This window comes from Pimephales promelas, chromosome 16 (assembly GCF_988280905.1).
Source record: "Pimephales promelas chromosome 16, fPimPro1.hap1.1, whole genome shotgun sequence".
Taxonomy (NCBI): Eukaryota; Metazoa; Chordata; class Actinopteri; order Cypriniformes; family Leuciscidae; genus Pimephales; species Pimephales promelas.
Window position 1 is genome coordinate 21,630,233 of NC_142784.1, and position 10,879 is coordinate 21,641,111.

Below are 10,879 nucleotides of genomic sequence, written 5' to 3' on the forward strand. Positions count from 1 at the left end.
TCTAGGAATTGTTTTTTTGTTTTAGGTAAATGCCTCCTTTGATGTCTATAATTTGACACGTCCCTCTTACAAAGGATCCCTCTTTTCTTGACCAGAGCAAACCACTCCCTAAGCTTGAGGTTTTACTGGTTTTGGCGTTGTTTGAGTCACGTTAAAAAGGGTTCACATCAGCTAAGACTTTCAATGTCTCCTTGGACTGGCCATATTCAGAAGCTTCTGTGGTCTGTAGAGGGGAGATGCATGTTTTGCTCTGTCTAGTTTGTGCCTTTGGCATTTTTGGTCAGTATCATCCAGTACCTTTACCACTTGAAGATGATGGATCGGTACCTGCTCAGAATGACCTGTCCCTGGCAACAGTAAGTCCTGCATTTGTACCTTTTAAATTCAACTGGGTTAGTACTGTAACCCATGTTTATTTGTTTGTTCAAGGGAAAATCCACAATTCTATGAGAGATTTTCTGTCATCGTCCATTCTCTCTGTCAAGTATTTCATTAGTAACTGGTGTGTTTTATTCAATCAATCTATTCATGCATACATGAGCTAAAATACAATTTTATTTGTTTTTGTCTAATGTGAATGTTTGCAATTGAACATGTCAAAGAACACTTTGGTGTAAAACAATGAAAATATACAAATGCAACAGATTTTTTCCTATCCTAAAATCATAAGTTAAAAATGAAGCTTATGAAGTGGGTTAAACACAATAACGGAGGGGGAAAAGACAATAGTTGATACTTCCTATGGTGGTTCCTGCACGTTTTCCCAGTAGCACCTCATTGCAGTACGCGAGATCCAGGGGGCAGAGTTGGGTAGGATTAGGGGTGGGGATAGGGACCAGGGGGCGGAGATGGGTAGGATTAGGAGTGAGGTTAGGGATCAGGGGGCGGAGATGGGCAGGTTTAGGTATATGTAAGGATCTGAATCCAACTCCTCCCCCTGGATTTTGTGTTCTGCAGTGAGGACCATCTCTGTTTTCTTGCAGAAATACCTGCAGCACTTCTACAGTTTCCAAGCGGACCCTGCAGGCCGCAGGAGGAGGAGTCGTCCCTCTTTCTCGTCCAAATTGAAGGATATGCAGAGCTTTTTTGAGCTGAATAGGACAGGAACCCTGAACCCAGAAACCCTCGCTGTCATGAGGACTCCTCGATGTGGTGTCTCAGATGTGGAGGATTACAGTCACAGACGTGGAAGCAGGTGGAAGAAAAACATCATCACTTATGGGTAAAAAACATTTAACTTATGTATGTTACATAAAATGCTCTTCATTTTGATTATATATACATATATGGTGATGTAAACAGCACAATCTTACAGTGTTGGGAGGTACACCAGTGACTTGCCAGTGAATACAGTGGACGCTCTTATCGCGTCGGCTGTGGATGCATGGGCAAAGGCCAGCCCTCTCACTTTCCTGAGGTCATATTCTCACCAGGCGGACATCATGGTGGATTTTGTTGGAAACGGTAAGTTAGCATATATGCACATTTACTCTTGAAGACAACGTTTTTCATCTGCCATTTCATTTATTTTGTAATCAATATCTAGAACATGGCGACTCCTTTCCATTTGATGGTCCAGACGGCACGCTGGCCCATGCTTTTGGCCCAGGGGAAGGGATCGGTGGGGACGTTCATTTTGATGAAGCTGAAACATGGACAGCTGGGTTCAAAAGTAATGTATTTACTTTCTTTTATTTTAATTTAATTTGTATTATTTGTATAGACATATTTAAATAATATAGGGCTTGGTATTAAAAAGAAAACAGTTAACTTGTTTTCTCTCTTTTTTTTCGTTCAGGATTTAACCTGTATGTGGTAGCTGCACACGAGTTTGGTCATGCACTTGGTTTGAAACATTCGCAAAACCCAGAATCTGTGATGTATCCGACATATAAACATAGTAAAACACAAAATCTGCTCTCCAGTGAAGATATCATAAACATCAACGCACTCTATGGTAAAAATAAATCATGTTTCAAAGTCTATGACTATGAAATTGTAATATTGTGGGAACAGAGGCGATGTTCAGTTTCTACATTTATATGAGAGATCACATGTCTGTGTTTTTTTTTTTTTTTCCTCCAACAGGGCCAAGGGACAAAAGGCCCATTCCATCTTCAAGATTTAGCTGGGGCTATCCCAGCAACCCCTGGTTCAGCGGTTCGTATTTCCCTGTGTCATTCAAGGACAAATGTAATCCCGATCTGACTTTTGATGCTGTGACTACTGTAGGAGAGGCTATTTTCTTCTTCAGGGACAAGTATGTTGATCACATAGTGTTGGCTACCACATAAAATCCATTTTGTTAAAAAAAGAGAGAGAGAATGAAAATGAGCTTATGAAGTATATTAATCTTCTGTTTGTTTGACTTTTGTTTCGCAATTTCAACTTCATCTTCAACATTAGCAACTTTATATCTCACAGTTTGTATCTCAAAGTTCTTCTTGTTTTTGGGACTTTATTTCTTATTTCTATTTATATTTCACAATTACAACTTTATCTCATATTTTTTTTCTATATTTCTCTTGTGAAGATCAAGTTTTCTTTACAATTCAGACTATATCTCACAATTATGACTCTATTTCTCACAGTTGCAAATTTATTTCTTATAATTACAACTTTATATCTCACAGTTGTGTTTTTCTTGTAGTTGTATCTCTTTCCTATTGCAACTTTCTCACAATTACAAGTGTTTTTTACAACTGTAACTTTATTTCACTATTACGACTTTATTTCTCGCAATTGTGTTTTTATATCTCATAATTGTGTTTATATTTCTAACAATTGCAAATATTTACCATTGTGACTTTATATTTCACAATTGTGTTTTTATATCTCATAATTGTGTCTACATTTCTCACAATTGCAAATATTTACCATTGTGACTTTATATTTCACAATTATGACTATTTAAATTACTTTTAAACTGCTCACAATTTTAAAAAAAAATTAATAGAAACAAGCGTCCATGGTGCCATAATATTACAGTGTGTCAAATATATCTACCAAACTTCTCAGTAGCACCTCATTGCAGTACACGAGATCCAGGGGCCGGAGTTGGATCCAGATCTGAGGGGTGGAGTTGGGTAGGCTTAGGGGTGGGTTTAGGGATCAGGATCCGACTCCTCCCCGTGGATTTCATGTTCTGCAGTGAGGACCATGGATTTATATATAAGCTATCACATACATAGTTTTTATTACATAGGATTATTAAATTACATATAACTCTTTTTATCCTTTTAGGTACTTGTGGATCAAGCACAACAATCAAAATGATATAAAGGAAGGCCCCATCAGCAATTTTATGCCAAAAATTGATTGTCAGATTGACGCTGCTTATTGGGTCCCACAGCGGTCAACAGCATATCTGTTCAACGGTACAGACATGGTTTTACATTGTGCATCTCTGTATTGCCTTCAAGATTTAAAACAACATTAATTCTCAGTGCTACTTCAACACAGGTACGATTTTCTGGACAGTGAAAGGATCCCAAGTAAAAGGCAGAGCGAAAAACATCAGCAGTCTGGGGTTCCCGTCATGGGTAGAGCAGATAGATGCTGCGGTCCACATTCACAAAACTGTACACACCCTATTCTTCACCCAACATCAGTACTGGAGGTGAACCCTAGAGAGACCATAGCAATGTATCACCAATATCAGCTTTAATGTGAATGACATTGAAAATGCTTTTTCTCAGGTATAACGAACACAACAAGACAATGGATGACTCAAGCCCGCGGAACATTTCTCATGATTTCCCAGGAATAAGTGGACCCATAAGTGCAGCCATTTACAAGGATGGTGCGTATTAGATTGACTTCTATAATGTATCTGTATTTTCTGCTGTCATATAACTTTTATCCATCACTGTACTTTTTCAGGTTGTCTTCATTTCTTTGTTGGCTCAGATGTGTATAAATATGACGTCAAACATAAGGAAATTATTGGAGCAGATAAAACACCTTCCTGGCTTGGATGTTAATGGATATTTATTATACACCTATATAGTTCCTAAATCTTATTTTTGCGATTCTTTGTTTAGTGCCACTGAAGTGGTTTAGAAATGACACACTTCACCTGTAAAGATGGTATTAATTATGTTGTATTGAATTGCATTGAATTTCATGTGATAAATGCATCTACTGTTTGTCTTTGGAATATTTTTAATATGCAAATATATCAAAAGAGTTACAATGTGATATAAATTAAAATTTTCATCTGACAACAAAATGATAATCAAAAGTGAATGACTGTATCATTACTTCTAAAAATAACTTGAAAATAACTTGCTTGCAACTTGCATGTCTGACCAAAGTATTTAGCCTGAATATGCACTAATCGGCTTGTATTTATGATTGCAAAAGTGAAAAGTACTTCTACTTGCTTTTCATGCTAAATTAACTTTTAAGAATATCCAAAATGAACAGTATATAAAATCATTACTACAAGTCATGTCACAATCATAATCCTCTTCACTCCTCCATAAACCCACTAATACTTCTGATGAAAAGCTAGACGTGACCTCATTTTGTGGATGACAAAAGCCATCCACAAAAGCCACTAAATACCTGACAGTAAATTCTTGTCGAGGGCCCGGGTCCCACGTGATCGATTACTACCTTAAGGTATGCTTGAGTTGTATAAGACACAGACATAAAAGCGAGAACATGAGTGTGCCATGTTCAAAATGAGCTGGTTGTGCATATCCAACATCTTTTACTTCACTGATCATCTTTGATTTGTATTAGAAAAATTGCATTAGTGTCATATAACTAATGTTTCAAAGATAGCTACATTTGGTGTACATGGTGCAACATCATGTAAAAAAAATCCTTTAGTGAATGTCAATGTCACTTTTATTTCTATAGCACTATTAAAACAACACATGTTGACCAATGTGCTTTACATCATCTCAGTAAGATTTTTGATGAATAAAAAAAGGATCATTAAAACGATGAATAGGCCATGGCAAATGAATGTCTTGAGTTGTACTTTAAATACATCTACATGAATACTTCATAATAATATCAGTGATTATAATTATTCATGATTATTTAATAATTAAAAATACATGCTAATTATAATTTCTAATTAATTTAACAAATTCATGTAATACTTTAGCCTGGCTAACGTCAGACCACGTCTCATTGACATTGCAGCGTGAATGATATCAGGCAGTATGGCAGTATGTAAACCCAGGCTAGTAATACTTATATTAGTATTAGTATGTTTTTAACTGGACAGTAAAAGTAATAAAATAATTAATAAACAATTATTTGTAAGCCTAATTTAATATATTTATTTGTTGATAATAATTAGCCTATCTATGTTCATTTGAAATGCTAATTTTGAAAGTCTAGAGACTAAAGCTGATTTTCTGACTGGAACAACTCCCACACGAACATCAGCTGAAGATGCGCAGTCGCAGTAAAAGGCATGCAGAACTCATGAAGGTGAAGATCAGAGTAATGCAGCATTTCTTTGACCTGAAGGAAAGTGGTCTTCTGGATCAGAAAACTGTGCACGTGGTGAAAGAGGCCAGATGTGGAGTACCCGATGTGGAGAACTTCAGCGTTTATCATGGACGGTCCAAATGGAAGAGCAACACCATCACTTACAGGTCCGGCATAGTTACCTCTTACTTATACATTTAGAGCGTTATTATCACTGATCTATATAATGACTAGCCTATATAGATCAGTGGTTATCATCCAAATTTGTATATTCCTTCGAAAATTTTGTCTTGTTTTTTAATAGGTTCTAGTGTTATTGTGACAACTAGTGACTAAAGCCTAAGGATTTTGTTTGTTTGTTATTCCTCTCATGGAGTCTCTCGGGTTGCAGCATGTCTTTTGTAAAATGTATATGGGCTGAAATATGTGCCACCAGAAACTGAATATGAACCATTTATATTTGAATTTGAATGGCTAAACTTGAATAATTGCATTGAAAAACTGAAATTAAATCACTTAATTTGAAATTGTATTGTTTAATTAAAATTGAATTTATTCAAAAACTGAATCTGAATTGTATGATTTGAAATTGAATTTATTTATTTGGAACTGAAGTCCAATAAAATTTCATCCTCACTGAAAATTATCTTCACATTCAGTTCTCAAATTCAATTTCAAGTTACTGAGACAGACATGCGGGTAGTTGGAGAATGAAGGAAGAGCAATGCTCGATTGCAGATCGATATATAGCATTCATTGGCGCACAGGACTCCTCTTGGGCCAATCAGCACCAATGTTTTGGACTACTGTCTATGGTTTTGGAGCACAGTATGTTACCCGCCATGAAACAAAGAAGAAGTGCTTGCCTGACTTGTCGACTGGCATGGCCAGTGACCACCACCATGGATTCGGCTGGGACAAATACGGTAATTTTTTTACGATCTAACGATCTTTTGTTTAACTAATGTTAATGTTATAGCTATTTTGTAGAAACGTTTCGTTTAGTCCGCGATCATACGCAAATCATGTTTACAATTACATTAGACAACTAGCTAGCACAATTGTTCTAAATCTATCCAGAGAAGAAGATCTCAATATCTCAGCTCTGGAAGGGTCTAGAGCCTCCATTTTTGCACACCGGTCTAAGTCCCATGGCCCTCTATCAGAATCCAGAGTTTCAAGAAGATCAGAGAAACTCAAAATTTCAACCCCCCAAAAAAACGACAGTGGCACCCCTGTCGTTTTTTTTGTTTTGTTTTTTTGCGTGAAAAAATAAGTTTCTCCAATCTTCTTGAAACTCTGTCGTTTTTTGGGGGGGGGTTGAAATTTTGAGTTTCTCTGATCTTCTTGAAACTCTGGATTCTGATAGAGGGCCATGGGACTTAGACCTTAGTGCAAAAATGGAGGCTCTAGACCCTTCCAGAGCTGACATATTGAGATCCCACGTAGCATTTATGCCATTATAAATATCTCAATATCTCAGCTCTGAAAGAGTCTAGAGCCTCCTCCAAACTGATCCTGAGTTTAGGTGTAACATCAGTAGAGAACAGCCAAACACATGCTGATAGAGTTTATAGAACATTAAGAATTTAAACAAATGTACACAGGAAGATTAGTCGTCTTTTGGGAGGTGATGGAAACTACAGTCGTTGGCAGGATCACTCTGATTTCGTTTTCAGCTTATGTTCAAAACAATCCCGTTTAAGCCACTAAATTAGTTTAGTCCGGCTATACATACAACCGCGAACAGCACATGTTGTCCCTGAGCTCCGTAACGACATCTCTCATAAAGATTTGCGTCTTTAAATAGTAACATAATTCTCCGAAAAACAGCTAGCCTCTTCGCTAACTAACACACAAAATACCATTGGAATGCTACTTCCGCCGCGTCACCGGAAGTTTCACCCTCTTTATTTTTTACAGGAGCGCCCCTCGGAAACTTGTGGATATGGAAAATAAAGTTACCTTGTCTACCACCTAAAATAATCAAGGTAAGACAATTTAAAAATATGAATAATGATGCATTTATTCAAGATCTGTTATGTATTAATTGGAACAGGATGGATTTAATTCCTTATGTTGATGATGCCTGGAATTTCTTTCATACTGAGGTATTAAAAGTCATAGATAAACATGCTCCATGGGCTTCAGTTAAAGTGAAGGATAGACAGCTACCATGGATTGCTGGTGACTTAATACATCTCTTTAAGCAAAGGGACAAGGCCTTGGAAAGATATCATGTAACAAAAGATCTGGCAGATTGGATTGAATTTAAGCGATTAAGAAAGGTATGTACTGTTAACAAGAAATGCCACATCTGACTATTATAAAAATTCATTATCAAATGATTTTACAAATCCTAAACATTTTTTGAAAAAACTTAATTGCTTGTTGAATAAATCTAATAAGAATTCCCTTGCAAAACTAAGAATAAAAATAATAATATTATAACTGATCCAATTTCTGTAGCTGACGCCTTTAATCAGCACTTCTCTTCTGTTTGTAACTTACGTCCACCTGAATTCTGTTACTCCAACCCTGTAAATAGTAATGTAGTGAACAGTTCTTTTTCATTTACTACAATTCTTCCCACTGAGGTACAGCAGGCAATCTTTGAAATTAAATCTGGAAGTGGTGTTGGTATAAATGGTCTGGAGATAAAGTTTATTAAAATTGCCTCTCATGTTCTAGCATATCCATTATGTGATCTATTTAATTGATCTATCTTCTTGCAAAGTTCCAGTTATGTGGAAGTGTGCTAGAGTAACACCTTTATACAAAAGTGGTGATCCTCTTGATCCTAACAATTATAGACCAATCTCAATTATTAGTAATGTAGTAAAAGTATTTGAAAAAATTATATTCAAGAGACTGTTTAAATACATTAATGAGTTTTCTATCTTTTCTCCAAACCAATCAGGTTTTAGGCCCAATTACTCCACCACTACTGCTCTTACAAAATTTGTTAACGATGTTACATCTTCTTTGGACAATAATATGTCCACTGGAGCAATATTTATAGATCTTACCAAAGCGTTTGATCTGGTTGATCATTATATTCTCCTTGATAAACTGTATAACATTGGTCTCTCTGAACAGTCCATTCTATGGTTTAATTTATATCTTCATTACAGACGTCAGTGTGTAAATCTCAATGGTGCTCTCTCTCAGTTTATGATAATGGATAAGGGTGTTCCTCAAGGTTCTTGTTTAGGCCCTCTTTTATTTTCTATTTTCATTAATGACCTCCCACAAATGTGCTCTGATAGTCAAATTCTCTTGTATGCTGATGATACAGTTATTTATTCTTCAAAACGTGATATTATTTCAATCCAATCATCAGCTGCAACTTGATTTTAATACTGTTCAAAAGTGGTTTTCGAATAATGGACTTATATTGAATAAAAGTAAGTCTTATAGTATGTTATTCTCAACTAGATCTGCCCGACATAACCATGGTTATAACTTAACAATTAAATTCTCAGATGGTACATTTATGGAGAATGTTGAGGAATTGAAATATTTGGGCCTTTGGCTTGACTCCAGCCTCTCCTTTAGGCCTCATATTGACTCTATAGTGAAAAGAGTAAATTATAATTTAAGACTATTATATCGTTCAATTAATTGTTTTACACAATCGATAAGATTAAGAATTGTAACTCAGCTTTTATTTCCTATTATTGATTATGCTGAATTTGTCTATATGAGTACAGCAGAATCACACCTTAAACCCTTAAATATTGTTTATAACAGTCTCTGTCGATTAGTGTTGAGATGTCCGTTTCTAACCCATCATTGTCATATGTACCAACAATTAAATCTTTTATCACCAAAGGCTAGACGTCAGCTACACTGGTTTCAATTTGTTTATAAATGTATATTTTTTTAATTATCCTTTTTATTTGAAGCAACATTTAGTTCTATATAGGTCAACTTATGGTCTGAGACACCTTGATCATCTCTTTTTTTCTGTCCCAAATATATCTAAAGAAATTGGAAGACGTGCTCTTAAATTCAAAGCCCCCTCTGATTGGAACAGCTTACCTTGTTCCTTAAGGTCCATCTCTTCCTTTCCACTCTTTAAGTCAGCCCTTTTAATTTATTTGCAATCTTGTGACCAATGTATATGTTTTCTTAGTATATGAGCTGTGTTTTAATTTGCTTTATTTTTTTTTATTTTTTTTTTGTTTTTTGTTTTTTCCTTCACTAATGCACTTTTTTTTCTCTTTAATGCCTTTAGTAAGAAATATATGTGCATGAGAGCATGTGTGCGGGGATGTGTACATGTGTAGGTAGGTATGTGGTATGTATGTAGCCAATGCATGCATGCATGCATGTTTGTGTGCATATGTATATAGGTATGTATTTTTGTATATGTAGGTTATATTTGTTTGTTTTTGTGGTTTCGTCAATTATGGTTTTCTCCTGTAATATCTTAATGTCATAGTATATTGTTTTATGTGATATGCTTTGGACAGAGTTGGGACAGGTTGGGGTGTTGGTTGGGTGGAAGAGCTTTATGGTGGAAGAGCTTTAGTATGTGTGTAAGTGTTTGGTGTTATCTTGAGGACCCCTCGAAAATGAGATGTTCCATCTCAAGGGGTTATCCTCCAATAAAATGAATGAAAAATGAAAATGAATGAAAAAAAATAATAAAAAAATTGATGCCATTGAGTGCAAAAATGGAGGCTCTAGACCCTTCCAGAGCTGAGATTTTGAAACTCAAAAGTGCAAAAATGGAGGCTCTAGACCCTTCCAGAGCTGAGATTTTGAAACTCAAAATTTCGACCAGAAAAAAAACCCGACAGTGTTACCCCTTACGGTTTTTTTTTTTCGGGTGAAAAATTAAGTATCTCCAATCTTCTCAAAACTCTGAATTCTGATAGAGGGCACTGAGACTTAGACCTGAGTGCAAAAATGGATGCTCTACTCTAGAGCTCTGCTGGAAGGGTCTAGAGCCTCAATTTTTGCACTCAGGTCTAAGTCACATGGCCCTCTATCAGAATCCAGAGTTTTGAGAAGATTGGGGATACTTAATTTTTCACCCAAAAACACTGTCGTTTTTTTTTCTGGTCGAAATTTTGAGTTTCGATATCTCAGCTCTGGAAGGGTCTAGAGCCTCCATTTTTGCACTCAGGTCTAAGTCTCATGGCCCTCTATCAGAATCCAGAGTTTTGAGAAGATTGAGGATACTTAATTCTTCACCCGAAAAAAAAAATGTAAGGGGTTACACTGTCGTTTTTTTTTCAGGTCGAAATTTTGAGTTTCGATATCTCAGCTCTGGAAGGGTCTAGAGCCTCCATTTTTGCACTCAGGTCTAAGTCTCATGGCCCTCTATCAGAATCCAGAGTTTTGAGAAGATTGGAGATACTTAATTTTTCACCCCCCCAAAAAAAACGTAAGGGGTAACACTGTCGTTTTTTTT

The 10,879-nt window shown here is 36.1% G+C and overlaps 1 protein-coding gene across 1 annotated transcript; it reads left to right on the forward strand.

Moving 5' to 3' along the window:
• Positions 1-4,517, forward strand: mmp20b (matrix metallopeptidase 20b (enamelysin)). Its single transcript, XM_039670401.2, has 10 exons — positions 1-356; positions 984-1,222; positions 1,316-1,464; positions 1,547-1,672; positions 1,799-1,957; positions 2,089-2,260; positions 3,244-3,377; positions 3,463-3,619; positions 3,699-3,802; positions 3,883-4,517. The coding sequence occupies exons 1-10, from the start codon at positions 237-239 to the stop codon at positions 3,981-3,983; spliced, it is 1,461 nt and encodes a 486-aa protein (XP_039526335.1). The 5' UTR covers positions 1-236; the 3' UTR covers positions 3,984-4,517.
• The last annotated feature ends 6,362 nt before the right edge of the window (positions 4,518-10,879 follow it).